This window comes from Tachysurus vachellii, chromosome 3 (genome assembly GCF_030014155.1).
Source record: "Tachysurus vachellii isolate PV-2020 chromosome 3, HZAU_Pvac_v1, whole genome shotgun sequence".
In the NCBI taxonomy this organism is placed as follows: domain Eukaryota; kingdom Metazoa; phylum Chordata; class Actinopteri; order Siluriformes; family Bagridae; genus Tachysurus; species Tachysurus vachellii.
Window position 1 is genome coordinate 10,871,362 of NC_083462.1, and position 20,000 is coordinate 10,891,361.

The window sequence follows — 20,000 nt, forward strand, 5'->3', positions numbered from 1 at the left end:
TGTACTTAGTTTAGTATCGCTGGTAACTCTGACATCAATTATATCCATGCTGTTGGTGTCTATTGCTGTGATCACACCAAGGATAAATATTATTCACTAGCAACGCAACCCAAAGTATATTATTCCTTTTAAACCACGGCAGTTTATCTAGACCTGCAAGGTTGCATTGATTAAAGAACAAGACATTTTTTAACATTTTATCAATTATATAGTTTTTCCACATAGCAATCACCGTTTTAGAGTTTAAAAAAAAAAAAAAAAAAAAAAAAAAACCTTGCCATGAAGATTTTCCTGTTTTATTCCTCCTCATACTGAAGACACAATCGGAAAATGATAAATAATTGTCAGCCTATTAACAAGAACACATACAATTCTCTCGACTGGACAGCTGTCTGATTTAACCAAGCTGTAAGAAGATAATATACTTAATGTGACATTTCTAAATGTGCTGTGTAAACATGAGCAGTGGAGTTTCTTTTTCTTACTCACAATGCACAAAATTCAGAAAAAGACCAAACAGTCTTGTAAAACATTTATTAAAAAAAAAAAAAAAGTCACAATTTCCTGATCATTGATGCAATAAAGGAAAATTCTTAAATAATAATAATAAAAAAAGTTTTTAATACAAGAGTAGGTCACTTCTGTATACACATGAATATACAAACTGTCCCAGTGAAGGTGAGGTGTCCATCCAGGGAAATGTAATGTCACTGAATACACTAGATAATATTTAAAGTAAAGTTAATATCTGTATTTGGTTGAATAGTCTTTAGGGGACACCACGAGACCTCTTCCTTTCCGAGCTCCCCTGTAAACAGTCTCAATAATGTCTATCATCTCCTGTTTGTCCTCCATTGTCCAGTTGATCTTGTTGTTGTTACCAGTGCCCAAGTCGATCATGATGTGCTTGTTCCTGTAGACCACAGCAGAAATAATGTTTCAGTACATTAGCATAATGTGACATTTTATATTTTCATATTACATGCAAGCTTTGTGATTGGTGGTTTAAAAAAATAAATAAATAAAGGTGTACGTGCATTTTTCTTAAGCATACCTGAAGAAAAACATGACTGTGCAGGGGTCATACAATTCATACATCTTGTTGAAATCTGGCACTTCAGTGATATCCACAAGGTAAATCACAGCAAAGTTCTTGACCTGTGGGTTAACAGAAAAGCAGATGAGTTTTAAATGAAAGCCCCATAAGAAAAAAAAATGTTCACAAATATTACATCCACCTTGCCGTGTGTTTGCATAACTAGAATTTTCAAAAATTAGTATTTATTGTTCTTTTGTTTTAATTCATTAAAAACAACCTTACTATTCCACTTGCATTGATAATAGTATAGAAGCATTAACGTATCTAGTTATATAGTAATGACCTGTTTAGCCGAATAATGAGTAAACTCTAATTAAAAATCCACCATGAACGCCATGCACATCGGTATTAGTCTCAAAAGTTTTTTTTTTTGTAATGAAACTATAAGCTGTTGTTTCTTAGCCCTGTTCGATCCACGAGTCTCTGAACAATTGGCGTTTTATCTGCATCGCAATCTGGTATATTTCAAGCCCACTGTGCACCGTCTCCACCACGTAGCTCTTATTTTTTCTGTCAATCAATGTTTATGAAATGCATCTTAAGACCTTTTCAGCAATGCTGTACAAAACTTCCTCTATTTTCATGCATGTAGGGTCCCAGTCATGGCCAAATCGCCCCATAACAAGGGTGTTTGCATAACTAGAATTTCCAAAAATTAGTATTCATCGTTCTTTTGTTTTAATTCATTAAAAACAACCCCACTTGAAGCATCGATAATAGTATAGAATCATTAACATGTCTAGTTATATAGGAATGGCCTGTTTAGCCGAATAATGAATAAACTCTAATTAAAAATCCACAGTGAACGCCATGCACATCGGTATTTAATCTTAGTCTCAAAAGTTTTTGTAATGAAACTATAAGCTGTTGTTTCTTAGCCCTGTTCGATCCACGAGTCTCTGAACAATTGTCGTTTTATCTGCATCGCAATCTGCTATATTTCAAGCCCACTGTGCGCCGTCTCCACCACGTAGCTCTTATTTTTTCTGTCAATCGATGTGTATGAAACGCATCTAAAGACCTTTTCAGCAATGCTGTACAAAACTTCATCCATTTTCATGCATGTAGGGTCCCAGTCGTGGCCAAATCGTATAACAAGCACCCGGTCCTCTTCAGATAAAATGGCTTGGTCCACCTGCCAGCCGTTATGGAGATGAGGAAGCATGTACGACATCTTGGCTTGAGAAGATAATTTACCTAAAAAAAAAAAAAAAGGGAAAAGGAAAAAAAAGAGACAAAGTGAATATAAAACAGTTTCTGTACTGTAATTGTACTGTCAGAGTGCCATTTAACTGCAGGTGACATTATTTTCATGGTTTTAGTGGAAGATGGGACGGTTGCTTTGTTTTTATCGTTCAATAACAAAAATTTTAACTTTTCTAATGTGTTATTTTAAATTTCCAGAATAACTCATTTCAGCTCATGCATTTTAATACTAGGCAAGGTAAGTTTAATTTTATAGCACATTTCATACACAGAGGTCATTCAAAGTGCTTTACATAGAAATTAGAAAACAATTTATAAGAGAGAAAAAAAAGAATTTTTAAAAATTTTTACTTATATGTAAAAATAAGAGACACTAGTGTAAATGGCAGGTTGTTCTGTGAAAATTATTATAATAAACGAACACAAAATGGGCCGTTTATAAGCAAACACGCCCAACATATTATTCAAGAAAAAATAAGTGTCATAAGTGCTGATAAAGTGTGTATAAACAGAAGTATGCGCAAAATGAGCGCAGAAAGATTTATGCGCAAAATGACCGCGGAAAGATTCCTGTTGCTCGGAAACGACCGTTTTGAAATTTCTAGATCTACAAAAAAAATATGTAAAATCTTTTAAGAAAACCATAATCCATTAAGTTATTATGTACGGATATAAAGGAATCTTACCTTCAAGAAAAACGTGTTTTTTTTGCTCCTATAACGTTTATTAAACGCCGAAAAACCCGAACCCAACCGTTCCAGACTTCGCCAGACGGCTTCCGGAAATGACGTCAAACAACCTGAACTAAAGCGTGTCTCGTGCTCACGACGCCACTTTTCTGTATGGCGGGTAAATGCAGGAGAGAGAAAAAAAACAGCCTATAAAATTGTTTGGCTGTTTTTTTTTTGAGGTCTTAACTTGTTTTTTTGTTATTACTTTGAGAAATACGTGTGCACTGACCAAACATAAAGGACAATGGTTAGGTTTAACTATTAAAAGAGGCCTATAATCACTATACAATTTCAAAATAGAGATTAAAGAGAACAAAATTTCCAGAGACAATTACGTGTTTCCGTTATTTGTCATTTAATGAGAAAACACAATATTAAAAAGTAATGAATTCAATACAAATTTGATTAAAACTTATTCGTATAGTGCTTTTTACAACTGACATCGTCTCCTGTAGAACACCATGTGGTTCTGACACAAGATTGCTTCGGCTAGTTAGCAAACTACAAACGCGTTACTTGAATTTGAGTCTTTGGATCTGCTGGAGCCGAGAATACAGCGAGAAAGCTGGACAGACTAAAGAACTATCTCATCCATCTCTTCAGTAAGAGATGAAACAAGGTCTAAATCCCACTACAAACTATCAGCAGTCACAGGAAGGGCAACGTTAACTCAAATTAGGAGACCAACCTTTCAACGAAGGCGGTTCTCCATGCGGTTTTAAAACACCACAGTTATCCTATCATCTTATTCCTTATATCAGTCCAAAATAAAACAAAATAATCATCCATCATCCCGAACATAATGTTCTAGAAACTCCAAGTTATTTATACATTTACAGCATTTAGCAGACGCTTATCTAGATACAGAGCAACTTACATTATCTCATTTTTATACAACTGAACAATTGAGGGTTAAGGGCCTTGCTCAGGGGCCCAACAGTGGCAGCTTGGTAGACCTGGGATCTAATTCACAACCTTCCGATTGTTAGCCCAACACCTTAACCACTAGGCTACTACATACCCACATTATTCGTGTGTAACTACAGTGTATAAAAAAAACAACACTTTTTTTAAATTATATGTTTATTTTTCATTCTTTCTCACACTCTGACCTTGAGAATGATGAAATGTGCACAAACTAATAAGACTGAAAACATTGTGTGCTGATGTTAACCTTTCATACAGCCTAACATTTAATTGTTGTAAAAACACATTAATAAACTATTCTTAGAATTGGCATTGTCACAGACTGACGCTATATTTTTGACAGAGCTGTCTCTCAGACTAGTATTCCAGAACATAAGCCAGTTCACAGATGTAGCACAGATTTTGACTATTTAATTTATTGAATACAATCCCGAAGCCCAGATTTAAATATAAGGTAAATATAAAGGTTGAAAGGAAACCATTAACAGTCCTCTTGGAAGAAGAACATAAATCGTACTCACAATCCTTCAACATAGGCATAGGATCAATGAGCAAGCACTTTAGATGAAATACTGGAAAGTGTATCATGTTGGGGCTGCACATTATTTTATACATTTCAGCAAACACACTAGAGGAGTATGCATTTTAACTTATAGAGCTCTAAATAAAATACATAATGGGGAAAGTATACAAAAAATGTCAATCAAGGCCAAATAAACCACACCACAAAACATTTGTGGAGTAAAAAGTGTCATTCTGAAAAGTATGTAATAAACAGCAATACAGTATACATATACAATATGTTTTATGAAGGATGACAAACTCTTTACCAAACATACAAACTCAAAAAAGTTTAACTTTACTAATTAAATTTAACTCTACGCAAAACGGGGCTTCAAACAAAATTTTGAATTGTTTCTTTAAAAATTGACCTATGATAACACCATACACACTTTATGCATTGTTCTGAGGAGTATATTTATCCAGGTGTTGTCACTTTTGAGCCATTTCTTTAGCCTTCGTAGGATGCTAAACATTCACCAATCTTTTCAGCTTTGTTCGTGTTCATGGTAATTTCTTCACGTTTCCTTGGTTCTGGTTCTGAGGACAGCTTTTCAGGTTCTATTTCAGGAATAAACAGGTTGTGTTTCACCTTCATCACCTCAGCCATGTTGAAACCTAACAAGACCTCAGCCTTGTTTCGCTGCAGTTGCTTCATACACCTGGTACGTTTGGAGCCAAACTGGCAGGCAACTTCGGTTTTGTTCAGTAGCAACCGGCTGCTCAGGGCAATGATCTCCTTCTTAAGCGGGTATGGCTGGATGTTAAAGTACTTGTTCACGAATTCCCGACGGGCCTCAAAGGAGCGTAATTCCATCCCAGCAGGATCCAAAGCAAACTGCACATTCGAATCATCCAGCACTTCAGCTGCAGGAGAAGGCAAACTAGTGGGCCTCTCTTTCTCGAACCTCTTTTTTCTTGCTAGTCTGGCCTCTCTCTCCCTCTTATTAGCTTCTATGGCCTCCTTCACAGCCAGCTCCAACCTCAACTTGCTCTGCTTTTCTACAAATGTATCTTGAGATTGAAGCACTGCAGGTGTTCCTTGGACTTGTCCTGCTACTGAAGCTGTAGTCTGTCTTGCTGGGAATGAGATTAAACCTTGGCTTATTCTGGGGCTAACGTTTAGTCCAGAATGTATCCTTTCTGCATCTTTGAGGGTTTTGGGCGCAGATCGACATCTGGATACATGGACACTGATAGCTTTGACAGTTGTTTTGCCTGTGTATACCCCACCACAGTAGATGCACTTGTATGCTGGCATTTTAAGTATGGCATGAACGGTAGGCACAATAAAGTGCTTTTCTCTAAGGTGCATCTGATAGCACTCCATGTTCAGCAGCTTCTCAGAACAGAAGACGCACTCTAGGCTGTCTGGCTTAGGCACAGGCATCTTGCATACAGCCTGCGGCGTCATAGGGGTCATTTTCAAAAAGATCAGATCGAGAGAATTAGTAACTAGGGCCAAGTTAAGCTCTTTCTCTCCCATCATTTCTTTTGGGGCTGTGGTGTTAATGTCAAAATAGGGAAACAGAAGGTGGCCAGACTCGTCAGTGTAAAGACGATACTCTCGTCTCATGAAGTCACAGTTGGCCTTTTGGGTTGGATTGTGTTCAACCTGAATATGTGCAACCAGCTGTTTGATGGAATAGAACATCCCCGGACAAAACAAGCAGTTCAAACCATGAATCAGATGTTCAAAAATACCCTTTTCTGACAGCAAAACTTTACACATTAGGCATTTCACTGTCTTGTCAGGCATTTTCTTCAAAAAAGGTGCTCGTGCAGCTAAACCTAGCTTTGACTTCTTGGATGAGTCTTTATGGATCTCCACATGGGAGTCATATATATTGGATGGAAACAGCTCATTGCAAATGGGGCAGGTTACCCACTTCTTGGTCTGTTTGGAATCTTGAGAGTTTTGCTGATGTGTGCCATTGTTCTGGGACACTGGCAAAGGTGCTTTGCCGACTACTTGGACATTATTTGCCTGGACAGACAAAACTTGTAATGGTGCGAGGGTGTAGGTAGGCAGCCCATCAACTTTGTTGCCTGTGGGGATCAGATGACTCAGAAGGGACTGGGATGTAAGCATGGTACCTCTGGGGGTAGGCTGATTCAAGGGGAACCGTGGAGCAACAATCATTGGCTGTGGTGCAGGCCCCCTTAAAGTCGGGACATTAAACTGTACCCCAGGTGGAAGCAGAACTTGACGAGACGGAGGATGATGAGGTCCTGGGACTCCAACCCTGACTGGCTGTTGCCGTGGAATAACCGACTGAAGTGTCGGGGCAGGAGTCGTTCCTCCAACGTTAGGCAGCGTTGCAGTGACAGTTCTTGGAGCTTGAACATTCTGGATAGACAGTGGCTGGCCAGGATGCAACAAACCCTTTGCCTCAGCACTGGCAAGTTGCACCAGGGCTGAGGCTTGAATAGGAAGAATTGTCGTGTTAGGAGGAGGAAGTAATCTAGGTCCACCATTAGCCAATACTGGCAAGACTGTGCCTGGAGCTGGTACAGGAGTTAGTAAAGGTTGGCTAGGTGGTCCTGTTATAACGGGACTAACTTGAATCTTTGGTGCTAGAGTGGGAGCCGGCTTTTTAGTGTCAGTTTCAAAAATAAGAGAGTTTATGTGCAAATCCAATTCCCTGTGCTTGTCAGAGGTCAGTATGTGATATAGCAAGTGCTCGGATGTGTCTGCATTTGCACCACAAACCTTACAATAAAATTTCCTGTACATCTGCCCAAGGGCCTTTAATTCAGTGTCTGCTCTTTGTCCAGCAAAACGATTCAACAGTGCGGTATAATGATTAATGAGAACATGCTTTCTCATGCTGTACAAGAGATCATCGCGAAAAGGGCATTTTCGGCACTGAAATGTGTGACCACTTAATGCTTTGGCAGACAAGGGTGTCACTGTGTCAGATTCTGGCTTTTGGTTTTCGAAATGGAACAGTCTATAGTGCCTGGAGATGACTTTAGGGTGGCCGACAAACGGGCAGGAAGAGCAGGAAGAGAGACTGCAGGCTGACTGCTCATTATCATGGTAGCGATGAATATGAGCTTTGAATGAATATAAGGACCGTGTCGAAAATTTGCATAATGAGCAGCAGAGTCCTCGGGTGCGGTAGGTCCACTAAAGAAAAAGGAAAAAAAAAAAAGTCACAAATGTTACAATCATGGCCATAAACATAGTCATAATATACTCAGATTTCTAAACTGAACAGGATACAAATGCTTAGAAATATGTACAGTGAAAAGTCTTAATCTAATTAGGACATTCTATAACAGCTACATCAAACAAAGAGATAGTCTATAACTAAACATAAAGGACTTATCAGTTTGGTGGTTATTATTAATCTTTTGTCATACAACTAAGTACAGTTCTCAGGAGCATAGAGCTGTAACTGCATAGCTCTCTTTGTAGACACCTGACCACCACACCTTTATGTCTGCCCCAAATCACCACCCACCCCTTGCTCTTGCCCAAGCTTACTAATGCTCTTAAAGCTGAATGAACACAAATCCCCATAACCACACTCCAAAGTTTAGTAGAGCAAAAGGGAATAAATCCGAAATGGAATGTTTGGCAAGCACATATGGGTGTAATATTTGTGGAAAAATTAGAATGCAGGGTATAAGCTAGTGAAAAAGCACACACACACATACATATTTTAGTGACATGTGGATTGTGGTTATATCCCTGGGTGCTGCGGATAATCTGCGGGTCGGGTGGGTCGAGTAATAAAAAATTATATTTTGATTAATTTCAGGTGGGTCACGGGTGGATTAGATAGTCATTAATGATGCAAATATTAACAACATACTCTAAATATAAACGTGGTTTAAATGCAGACAGGCAATATTTGCATTATATATAGGAGTTATTTGAAGAGATGGGGCTAATAGCCGATATCCAGTCATTGCTCAGTCTGAGCAAATGTCATTTGCGGTCGTGCGTTCGCCTGTTCTCGAAGTTGACAGAAACGGTAACGTTCCAGCTAAAGTCTGAAAGGGAGTAAAGCCTTTGTTTATGCTAGTAATAGAATGTAGTTTAAACTGGCCAAACAAGAACCTTTTGTTTCATTAATGAAATAAATAAATAAATGCTACTTTAAAAGCAGCATCCATTCAGCATATTATATTATGCACAGATTGCTTTAACTGCACCAAATTTGCCGTTTTAAAAACCATCTATTGACATCATGCTGAAAACATAGAATTAGAATAATTGCAATATGACAATGGGTGCTGGTCGAATGTGGATATCTTAATCAGAGAAAATTATGGTGCAGGTGGGTGGCGGACGGATGATTTATTTAAATGTGTATATATTATTTATACACACATAAAGACACATACATGTCTATAAGAAAATTCCCAAGACCCTGAATCTGAGCCGCACACTATCAAATTGGTCTGCATGGCTGTCGTCCCAGAAGGAAACCTCTTCTAAAGATGTTCTACAAGAAAGCCCGCAGACAGTTTGCTGAAGACAAGCAGACTAAGTACATGGATTACTGTAACCATGTCCTGTGGTCTGATGAGACCAAGATAAACTTATTTGGTTCAGATGGTGTCAAGCGTGTGTGGTGGCAACCAGGTGAGGAGTACAAAGACAAGTGTGTCTTGCCTTCAGTCAAGCATTGTGGTGGGAGTGTCATGGTCTATTGCTGCTAGAACAGTTCATTGAGGGAACCATGAATGCCAACATGTACTGTGACAAACTTAAGCAGAGCACAATCCCCTCCCTTCGGTGACTGAGCCGCAGGGCAGTATTCCAACATAACAACCCCAAACACACCTCCACTTAACGACCACTGCCTTGCTAAAGAAGCTGAGGGTAAAGGAGATGGACTGGCAAAGCATTTCCTATTGACCTACAGACCTAAACCCTACTGAGCATCTGTGGGGCATCCTCAAACTGAAGGTGGAGGAGTGCAAGGTCTCTAACATCCACCAGCTCCGTGATGTTGTCATGGAGGAGTGGAAGAGGAATCCAGTGGAAACCTGTGACGCTCTGGTAAACTCCATGCCCAAGAAGGTTAAGGCGGTGCTGGAAAATACTGGTGGCCACACAAAAGATTGACACTTTGGACCCAATTTGGACATTTTCACTTAGGGGTGTACTCACTTTTACGGCCAGTGGTTTAGACATTAATGGCTGTTTGTTGAGTTATTTTGAGGGCACAGCAAATTGACACTGTTATACAAGCTGTACACTCACTACTTTACATTGTAGCACAGTGTCATTTCTTCAGTGTTGTCACATAGTTATAATACAACTATGTTATAATATCACAAGTTATAATAAAATATATTACAAAAATGTGAGGAGTGTACTTACTTCTGTGAGATACTGTACATACATACACATGTGTGTGTGTGTGTGTGTGTGTATTCACCTTTTTCTTCCACTTTCCGTTAAATCCGTCTGATAAATCAGTCCATTTAGTAGCACCAAAAATGCTATCTCCTGGATCAAACTCCTGAAGACTCTGAGTTAGAGAAAGGGGAATGATTTTTTTTTTCAGTCAGTTATAAAAGACATGAACATGAACTCTGAAAAGTAGAAGAGCCTAATGTTACTAGTGGAGACCATCCACACATTTGTTTCCATGCTGAAAACCAACGTAATTAGTGATCTTGTTACAATGCTTTCGTACAGGTTTACTACTGAAAACTGTGCCACATTTAAATGTCTCCTGTGAGTTTTATAGATCCCTCGCTCTAAAACATGCTAATAGCTGGCCTGGCTACACTGAGTAGTTGATAGTGATTTACCAGCTGGTGGCCACTTCCACAGGTACACTGGGAAGTGGTGCTAATACCTCTTGCAAGAAATCCTTAGTTAAACAATAAGATGACATTTGAACTCCAGACCCAATGCAGCCATTGCACATGGGATAGATCCCCGTGTTTGGTGATGGTGTGCTCAGCCACGGATCTATTATTTACACCCAGCCGTTCAGAAGGGATAGCAGAATAGTGTTGACCTCATGTTTTCACAGATGATGTCAAGATGTCTCTGAAACTCAACACTGCATGAAAAGTGTCATGCCTAAAGGCTAATATGCCTAAAGGTTAATCTTTTGCCTCAAAATACTAAATCGTGTTTTTAGAAAGAAACAGACTACAAACAAGCAGCATGTGGGTATTCTGGGTATTAAGTTTTAAGTCATCTCTGCATTCTATGAGTTGTGTTGGGTGATAGTACAAACTTTGGTTCACTTTTAATCTGCTGTATGTTAGCTGCTGCTGTTGATCGTCTAAGTCTTTCAAGTGTGGGCTATTAATCATATTTAACCTCAAAGGGCCAGAATTAGTCATTATATCAGTGTTTGTCACCCAGAAATCCAGTTCTTATTTATGCTGTTGTGTTGCTGCTAGCAGCTCTTAACATAAGCTAACGCCATAAGGAACAGAAGTGTGTACTCTTCTTTTTCTAAAGGTTCAGCAGCTTCAGCCTTGTTCACATTTCTCTTTCTGCTGCAATGCTGCTGCTAAGAAGCTCACTTTTTCCTTTTCATGAGCTGTGTTTGTAATCGTTTTCTCTCCCTGATGTGATAACTAGCCAGGACAGTAATGACTAGTTGTACAGCACTTTCAAAAACTGCAAGTTAAATTTCACAAAATTGTATTTATTGTTGTATTTATTGTATTTATTATTACGTTGAAGCTCTGCTCCCAAGGCACCAACTAAGCTACACAAGTAAAGGATGATATAAAAGGAACAGCAATACACTCTAGTGTATCTAGTACACTAGTGTATACAATCTAGGATGTGAGTGAAGTTTTTTTTTTTTTTTGTATAACTTCTGTTAAATTATGAAGTGGAGAGTGTTTTTAGTGATTTTATTGATGTGAGTGAAATAATGTTTCCATGTATGATACTGTATGTATTTCATGACCTTTTGTAAATGTAACATCACTCTAGGGACTGCAGGTGGAAATTAGCATTTTTTTTTCTACAACATGGCACATGACATCTCTTCTTTCTTAGACTAATGTTCTCTGTGCATTGCCCCTGATTAAGTATAAATAAACTCATTCAAACCACATCCCTCATACCCTCATTACCGCCACCAATGTGTACACTATCATATATTTATTTGCTTGTAACAAATTAACAGTAACAAATACGGTTAATAACCAGAAATAATTTATCCGATTGTTACATTTTTATTTCTGTACATCGAAAGCACAAGTAAAAAAGGTCAACCCCTTTTATAGGACACCTACTCTACGTACAGGCAGTCTCAAGGTGACGCATGTTATTTGTTATTCAACATGGAAACAAGCAGGAGAAAAGATAATCGTCCAGTCCAAGAGAGTCCAGAGTAAGAGAGTAGTACTCACCTGACACAAGCTTAGGCACTCTTCAAGGCCAAATTCACTCAAAATGTTTTTAACTTTCTTTCTTGTTCTTCGAATTTTCTCCAGTCCTCGAACTGGAAACTGATACATGATTCCTCCCCTGAGTCAGATGACAGAAAAGGACCTGACTGTAACGCTTGTCTTTACAAGAACAGGAGCATACAATAACAACACAGTGCCACACATTAATGATTAGACCTACAAGTCAACAAACCATGTTGGAAACAAACGGCATGACCTGTTTTACCAAAGCAAAGACGTGATGCCTTCACTTCCCAAAGAATTTTCATGCACTCTGCACAACTTAAACCGGCGTGTGAACATAAATAAAGACTAAAAGATAACATGACTAAAGCTAAGTCAAGTCAAGAAGCTTTTATTGTCAATTCAACCATATATAGCTGTTGTAGTACACAGTGAAATGAGACAACATTTCTCCAGGTCCATGGTGTAAGTTAGTCCTAGATACATAAAGTGCATCAGTGCAACCTGGTGCAAACAGTGCAGGACAAAAGACAAAAAAGACAGAAAGACAGTGCAAACGAAAAATACAAGGCAATACACATAAAGACAATACACACACAAAAAAAGCTAAATACTAAATAGAAATGAATCTTCTTGGAGAAATAAATAAGTAAATAAATAAATAAATAAACAAACAACACTGACCAAATGTGGAAAAGAGATGCATCGTGCAAGAAACATATCTTTTATCTAGTTACAATTTAAGGGTAATGGGTCACCTTTCAGTGCACGCGCTACAGCTAGAGAGTAAAAGCTTCCTAAATTCTCCCCAAACTCTTCATCATCATCCACCAGTTTAATTTATGCAAACTGTACGATGCTCGAGTGGAAAACGGTTTGACGAAAAGCCAGCAATGGTGTGCAGAAACATCACAACACTGCTATAAAAATATTAATTAATTAATAATAATAATAATAATAATAATAATAATAATAATACCTATTTTTTTCCCCAGATGCGAAAACATACTGTTCAACTATCTAATTCGAATGCATTCATTCAAACAGAGAGATGAAAATACGAATGCATAACGTTATACACTTCTACTTATAGTGTTCTTTTGTTGTTGTTTTTTTATTATTTATTTATGTGTGATTTGCTCCATAATAAAACAATAATAATGACAAGAGGTCATTAAAACTTCTTTAATCTTTTTCACGTGATTATATTAAATGCATTATAAATTGCATTACATTGTTTTATATATATATATATATATATATATATATATATATATATATATATATATACACACACACACACAATTGCATTGTGGTTATATATATATCATCATTTGGTGCATCTATATAAACATGTGCAGTTGGTGTGTGTTAGAGATACACACAATATACTTTCAGTTTAGCACGAGCGCATTGCTCTAACTTCTCATCATTGCCCAGGTGCCACAGTGAGATATCTGATGTTCTCTGATTTTAAATCTTACCTTTAACGCCACTGATTTTTTTTTTTTTTTTTTTTTTTTCAAAGGGAGTTTACCGCTTTTTTCCTAAAACGGTTACAAAGCAGATTTCCCACCAATCCAACGGTCCTGGTCAGTGTGCATGCACAGCGCCACGCTTACAATTAAAATGGTTTATTTTTTTCTAGCCGCAGCGACAAAAAATTGCGCCGCAAACGCGTTCTGACGAATTATTCCTAAACGTAGCTTCGTTGTTCATGCACATAAAAAGAGAAAATGGCGCATTGAATGACAGGGAAGTGACGTTAGGTTCTAATTAGCATATTGCATTCCTGACCAATGAAATGTAAGTGTTTTAAAAGTCGAGAAAGTCACAATAAACAGCATAGGTAGTCCCTGAGATGTATTCACACATCATGCACTTCAAAGCTATGTTCATCATGTGAAAATTAAGTTAATGGATTGAATCTTGAGGTCTAGATTAATTTATTTGGGATGCTGTAAGTGATAAGTGGGTGGGACTTAGTTGGTCAATACACAGCACAGACACTAGAGGGCGTCTGTGGGTTGTTGGTCGCTCAGCAACTGCAAAAAGTAGGAGGGACTTCTGATGGCTGAAGTCATATCACCCCATAAGTCATTGGCCAATAAAAGACGAGTGATCATTACTATTCTGTTCTCTATCTGAGGTGGAAAAGATCAAATGTCTCCTAGCTATTCAGAATGTAGCAAATTGCAAAAGTCCACTAGTTATTGATTTGAAGTACTTAATTACGCACGACACATGTCAGGTTAGGTTATCAGCTAAAATTCTAAAATGCAAACGTTTTTCGGCATTCTACGTAGCGAATTTATCCATGGCCCGAATAGTATGTAGCTACTAATAAAGAGCTATAGGTTACCGTCTGTATTTCTCCGTACCATAAAAGTTTACAAATGTCGACCAGGCTGTGGGACTGAAAATCGCCAAATCTTAAACACGCTGAAAAACTCAAGAAAATCGTGCGTTACGAAGTTCGCAATATTTACGATAAAAATTCACAGAAGGTAAAAACCAACAAGAACCTATATACCGATGTGTATATATCTTTTAGACTTTAGATTCTAAAAACGATCTATGATTTTATGATATCGTAAGCAATAATGTAAAATTTAAGAATTAATAGTAGATAAATATTTGCATCTTATACAGAGTAGCTATGCGTGCAGACTCTGTAAAATAAATTAAAAAGAACTGCCGAATGTGCATTGTAAGCGTAAGGGTGCAAAAGATAAGTTGGCAAAAACATAGAAGTTGTAATGTTGAGTTGTTGTATCTGCAAAGTAGTTGAGGGAATATCATAGCCAGCTAACAAGGGACCTTATTAACATTTTTAACATTTAAACAAGTACTTCATGTAAGACATAGCTACGTGTTGTAAATAACGTTGCTAACGTACAACATATTTCCTTACATTTGGAAGTTACTTCTGTAAAACTATTCAGTGTGTTTCGGGATTAAAAAAGGTTCCCTGTGTAAACAGTGAAAAGCGGCAATTATCAAAAAGATTGTTGGAAAGCATGTGGGAGATTTTTTATATATTTAATAGGCTTTAAGCTAAAGCTTGTAACTTCAGTGTTTTAACCCTGAGGTAACTAATCGAGAGTATAAATATTACACATAGTCTATTATACAGTTATTATATGCATTCATAAATAATTCAATATTTAAATATAAAAGGTGCTTTTGAATCTTTATAATAATAAAGCAAAATACCTGACCAGCAGCAGAACAGTAATTAACTTAGAATCTGGAAATACTTAGTAAAACTCTTTACATACACTTAAAGGAATAAAAAATTAATTCTATAAAAAATGTATGTCTGTTCTATAAAAATATATATATATATAGATGTAAATTGCTATAGCGCAGCAATTCAATTACACTGAATTCATTACCTTTTTTTCAGCCAGCATGTTGTTACGGTTATGTTTCGAAATCAGTTATGTTGCATAAACAAACCCTCATGAATTTTCAGACTTCCTGATACTAGTAAGAGGGATTTAAGTGTCTGGTGCTGCAACCATTAAATTCCCTGCATGACTTTGGTGTTCATATCATATGCTGTATTCAGTTTTGTTTAAAACACTGTAAAACATTTCAAGATGGTTAAATGGAGTCAAATGAAAGTCTGTAGTGTCTTTACAAATGCAGCAAACACGTTGAAAATGTGAGCAAACAGGTTGGTTGAACTCACAAGCCATCAAGACAATGGATTTATTTAAAGAAAATTTTTTTTTGAAAACTTGAGTTCAATATCCGAAAAACTTTTGGAGTCATGAATTTTGGAGTGAAAGAGAAGAGATATGTTCACATAACTTATCATGTTTTACAGTTATATAACACTGTCTGTACCAGCCAAAATAATGCAATAAAGCTTTTGTCCTATCTGTCAACAATGTCCTATTACTGGTATGAAATCTGGTCACCTACAATATTTATCAGAAACTAAACAATTCAGTATTTACTCTCTCTCTCACTCACTCATTTTCTACCGCTTATCCGAACTACCTCAGGTCACAGGGAGCCTGTGCCTATCTCAGGTGTCATCGGGCATCAAGGCAGAATACCCTGGACGGAGTGCCAACCCATCGCATTAATTTCTGCGAATACAATAGGTTTTAATTATCTGCAGAATGACACACACACACACACACACACACACACACACATTCCCTAGGTTCACACACTATAGCGCCAATAAAATGGAAGTGAGTCATACCTGTTATCCTCCCGTTTAATTTAATCCTCGTGCACTACTGTGCAATAGACCTTATATACCTGGAATTACTGTATCTATTCTTAGCCAATTTTTAAGGTGAGAGGTAGCAAACCAGAAGCTGAGCTAGAAATGTCTCAAAGCAAACTACCTATGGGAACAGTGCAGTGGAGTCCTGTTTAGGTATGTTGTGCTGATTAGCTTGAACATCAGCAGATCTCAGTAATTGTAAACAGAGAATTGGACAAATGAAATCAGCAAATTACAGGGAGCCAGTTGCTGAATGTGATTTTATGGCCAGCCTATTGACTCTCACTCACTCATCTTCTACCGCTTATCTGAACTACCTCGAGTCATGGGGAGCCTGTGCCTATCTCAGGCGTCATCGGGCATCAAGGCAGGATACACCCTGGACGGAGTGCCAACCCATCGCAGGGCACACACACACTCTCATTCACTCACGCAATCACACACTACGGACAATTTTCCAGAGATACCAATCAACCTACCATGCATGTCTTTGGACCGGGGGAGGAAACCGGAGTACCTGGAGGAAACCCCCGAGGCACGGGGAGAACATGGAAACTCCACACACACAAGGCGGAGGCGGGAACCCCCAACCCTGGAGGTGTGAGGCGAATGTGCTAACCACTAAGCCACCGTGCCCCCCAATTCAGTATTTATTTTTTCTTAATTATAAAATAACACAGTACATTTTTCAGTAAAGATCATTCACATATCTGTTGAACAAAATTTAGGTCAGAGAAATGACCTGATGATTGATCTCTTGATGTATTACAATAAATTGAGCTATAACTATAGAAAGAACTTACCAGTTTGCTATACTACAGTATATACTACAGAATTTCCCCTCAGGAGTTTTGTAATAATGTAGACCAGTTCTTTTTCAGGAGTTCAAGCATTTGACAGTCAAACGTTTGCAAACATTCAACAGTGACTATGAAACGAGAAATAAATTTCATTTATTTGTCTGTGTTTTGTAGACGCTTCAGAACTTTTTACATATTGCAGAAGAAAATCGATCCTGATCATTCAACAGAACAGAGATCTTCACAATGACTGATGTTTGGCATGCACAGATAAACTAGCCGAGTCATTTTGTAAGCCATAAAACATTCTATGCCTATAAGTTTCAGAACTGCATAGAAAATGAATCAACTCCTCTTGACCAGTCAGTCAGATTTGACCCGGGTATAATTAAAATAAATGATCTTCTGCTGAATGCTAATGCACTGAACTGACTCTCAGGAATGTGAATTGGCAGGTAGCAAAGGTATATAAACAGAGAGAGTGAGAGAGTTACCCAGCATCTACTGAGAGGATTATTTGGCTATACTGAGCTTGGTGAGCTTAGACTAGCTTAGACTAACTTGTTGAGTATCTTACATACTCTACATGGCCAAGATTATTCACCTGGCCATCACAGGAATCTGTAGTTCTTCCTCACACATCTCTTCATGAAAAACCTAAATTTGCACTTTAATCAAAGAAAATGTGCTTTTATTTGTTTGTTTGTTTGTTTGTTTGTTTGTTTGTTTGTTTATATTTATTTAATTATTTGTTTATTTGTTTATTTTTATATGTTCAGCTATGCTTTGTAGAGAGCAAGATGTTTTTGGGGCAAGGAGAAATTGTACAGATAGGAAAGAAAAAACAGGATGTGAGAAAGAGAGTGAAAATAACAACTGCTTCTGGATACGTAAGCAGAGCCACTGCTAGGCAGATGGCGTCACTGGATGATGACCGACTTTTTCCTTCTTCCTGAAACTGAATGATGAACTGCTTCATGGCCATCATGTGGATGAATTCTTGTATCATATACCAGCAACTAGCTTTGATATAAGTCCCAGAGCTGCTGTATGTAGTGATTGTTGTGCGTAGTGCTTTGCAGACCTAGCACACCCCTTGTGGGCTGGCCTTCTTAAGCTCTCATTGTCCAGTTGTGACTGTTTTGCCTCCCTTGGACCTCCCATTCACTCTCAAGCCACCTTCATGCAATGACCACCTGGTCAAAGACTTTGGTTGTCTCATGGTGTTGACTTTATGATGGTAGTGTGGGACACAACTTGAATCTTAGGGGTTGCATCAAGATCTGCTTCAATTTTTTGAGCCTTCATAAGTGTCTCAAAGCAATAATGATGGTATGGTATCTGGTATAAGTTAGTTATAAACCTAATCACCTTGCAAAGGGAGCATACTGGTATCATCAAATCTTGGGTCTCAGCACCTATATGACCCCCCAAGGTTGGCTTGGAATTTGATGAGTACACTGTAGACAGGCATTTAAATGGCAAGCCTTTTTTTTTTATTTGGGTACAAGCAAAAGTTAACATTTTAACCAAGAACTTGTAAAACAAATAAACTAAACAGCTCTTTCTCTATGTGTCTAGCTCAGGATCAGTTAAGACCAGATCAGATCTGATTCAGACAGCTCCAAAGATCTCTGCGAAAAACAAAAGAAAAATAAATGATTAAATAAATAGGCATTGCAGTGTATTTTGTAGTATTATTTATTATCATTATTATTTATAGTTTGCTGTATACAGTATATGGACAAAAATATATGGACTCCTGACAGAGAGCTGATTCCCTCTTTGCGTTTTTAATAAGCTTCACTTTTCTAAGAATGCAGTGCACTAGATTTTGGAGCATGGCTGTGAGGATTTGTATTATCTCAGCTACAAAAACAGCATTAGTGAAACCGGGTACAATGTCAAGTAAGAAGTCTGTTGTTCCAGTTCTTCCCAAAGGAGTTAATTGATAGGGCATGTGGTTGTCTAGTGGTTAAGTTGTAGGGCAAGGCCCTTAACCCTCGATTGCATAAAAAAAATTAGACAATGTAAGTCGCTCTGGATAAGAGTGTCTGCTCTAAATGTAAATGTAATTGATGCTGAGTTCGGGGATCTTTGCGGGACACTCGACTTATCATATACTCGTCACATCTTCATGGAGCTTACTTTGTGCTTAGAGGCATTGCAGTACTTCAACGGGTTTAACATTAGTTCCAGTGAAGAAAATTAAAAAAATGCAGCATACAAAGACATTCTATACAATTGTGTGCTTACAATTAGGTAGCAACTGTCTGTTGAACAACCACATATAAATGTGATGCTCATGTGTCCGCATAGCTTTGACCATATAGTTATTGTTAAATAAAGTAATAATTATAAACCTCTACCCTCTATCTGTTTAAATAAATAAGTAAACAAACACATATCTGTCTGTTCAGTTTAGACAAATTTAACGTGGAGACTTTTATTTTTAAAATTGAACTTTTATTATGTAGACGTCCTGGTAAATTGCCTGAATATAATCAACCGTCGAAATATAACAGCACTACAAAATAAAATAAAAAAATAACACTATTTTAGCCCTGTAAAAGCCTACATTTATTAGTTATTTATTTGCCGTATATTAGTTATTGTAAGATATTTTCTTAGCTGTTCAGTTGACAAATTTATCGTGGAGACTTTTATTTTTTTAAATAGAACTTTTATTATGTAGACGTCTAGATAATAAAAATCGCCTGAATATAATCAACCGTCGAAATATAATAGCACAAAATAAAAAAAAAACACTATTTTAGCCCTGTAAAAGCCTACATTTATTAGTTATTTATTTGCTGTATATTAGTTATTTTAAGATATTTTCTTAGCTGTTCAGTTGACAAATTTATCATGGAGACTTTTATTTTTTAAATAGAACTTTTATTATGTAGACGTCTAGATAATAAAAATCGCCTGAATATAATCAACCGTCGAAATATAATAGCACTACAAAATAAAATAAAAAAACCACTATTTTAGCCCTGTAAAAGCCTACATTTATTAGTTATTTATTTGCCATATGTTAGTTATTTTAAGTTATTTTTATAGCG

The 20,000-nt window shown here is 37.3% G+C and overlaps 2 protein-coding genes across 3 annotated transcripts; both read right to left on the minus strand.

Annotated features, from left to right (window-relative positions):
• Positions 1–274: 274 nt before the first annotated feature.
• txnl4a (thioredoxin-like 4A) lies at positions 275–3,115 on the minus strand. Of its 2 annotated transcripts, XM_060864869.1 has the most exons (4): positions 2,992–3,115; positions 2,121–2,296; positions 1,055–1,158; positions 275–913 (listed from the first exon to the last, which is right to left on the minus strand). In XM_060864869.1, the coding sequence occupies exons 2-4, from the start codon at positions 2,271–2,273 to the stop codon at positions 742–744; spliced, it is 429 nt and encodes a 142-aa protein (XP_060720852.1). In that variant the 5' UTR covers positions 2,274–2,296; positions 2,992–3,115; the 3' UTR covers positions 275–741. The 2 variants fall into 2 exon arrangements, with proteins under 2 accessions (XP_060720852.1, XP_060720853.1); XM_060864870.1 differs by lacking the exons at positions 2,121–2,296; positions 2,992–3,115 and adding an exon at positions 1,645–1,713.
• Positions 3,116–4,070: 955 nt separating this feature from the next.
• On the minus strand, positions 4,071–13,607 carry adnp2b (ADNP homeobox 2b). The gene is made up of 4 exons (XM_060865701.1): positions 13,368–13,607; positions 11,881–11,998; positions 9,927–10,019; positions 4,071–7,657 (listed from the first exon to the last, which is right to left on the minus strand). The coding sequence occupies exons 2-4, from the start codon at positions 11,986–11,988 to the stop codon at positions 4,976–4,978; spliced, it is 2,883 nt and encodes a 960-aa protein (XP_060721684.1). The 5' UTR covers positions 11,989–11,998; positions 13,368–13,607; the 3' UTR covers positions 4,071–4,975.
• Between the last annotated feature and the right edge of the window lie 6,393 nt (positions 13,608–20,000).

Excerpts from the sequence above, each read along its gene's own strand:
- txnl4a (XM_060864869.1), bottom strand. The coding sequence starts at position 2,273 with ATGTCGTACATGCTTCCTCATCTCCATAACGGCTGGCAGGTGGACCAA. Across the intron at positions 1,159-2,120 it reads TGTACAGCATTGCTGAAAAG|GTCAAGAACTTTGCTGTGAT; the intron begins GTCTTTAGATGC and ends GTTAACCCACAG. Across the intron at positions 914-1,054 it reads ACAGTCATGTTTTTCTTCAG|GAACAAGCACATCATGATCG; the intron begins GTATGCTTAAGA and ends TGTGGTCTACAG.
- adnp2b (XM_060865701.1), bottom strand. The coding sequence starts at position 11,988 with ATGTATCAGTTTCCAGTTCGAGGACTGGAGAAAATTCGAAGAACAAGA. Across the intron at positions 10,020-11,880 it reads AGTGCCTAAGCTTGTGTCAG|AGTCTTCAGGAGTTTGATCC; the intron begins GTGAGTACTACT and ends TCTCTAACTCAG. Across the intron at positions 7,658-9,926 it reads ACGGAAAGTGGAAGAAAAAG|TGGACCTACCGCACCCGAGG; the intron begins GTGAATACACAC and ends CTTTTTCTTTAG.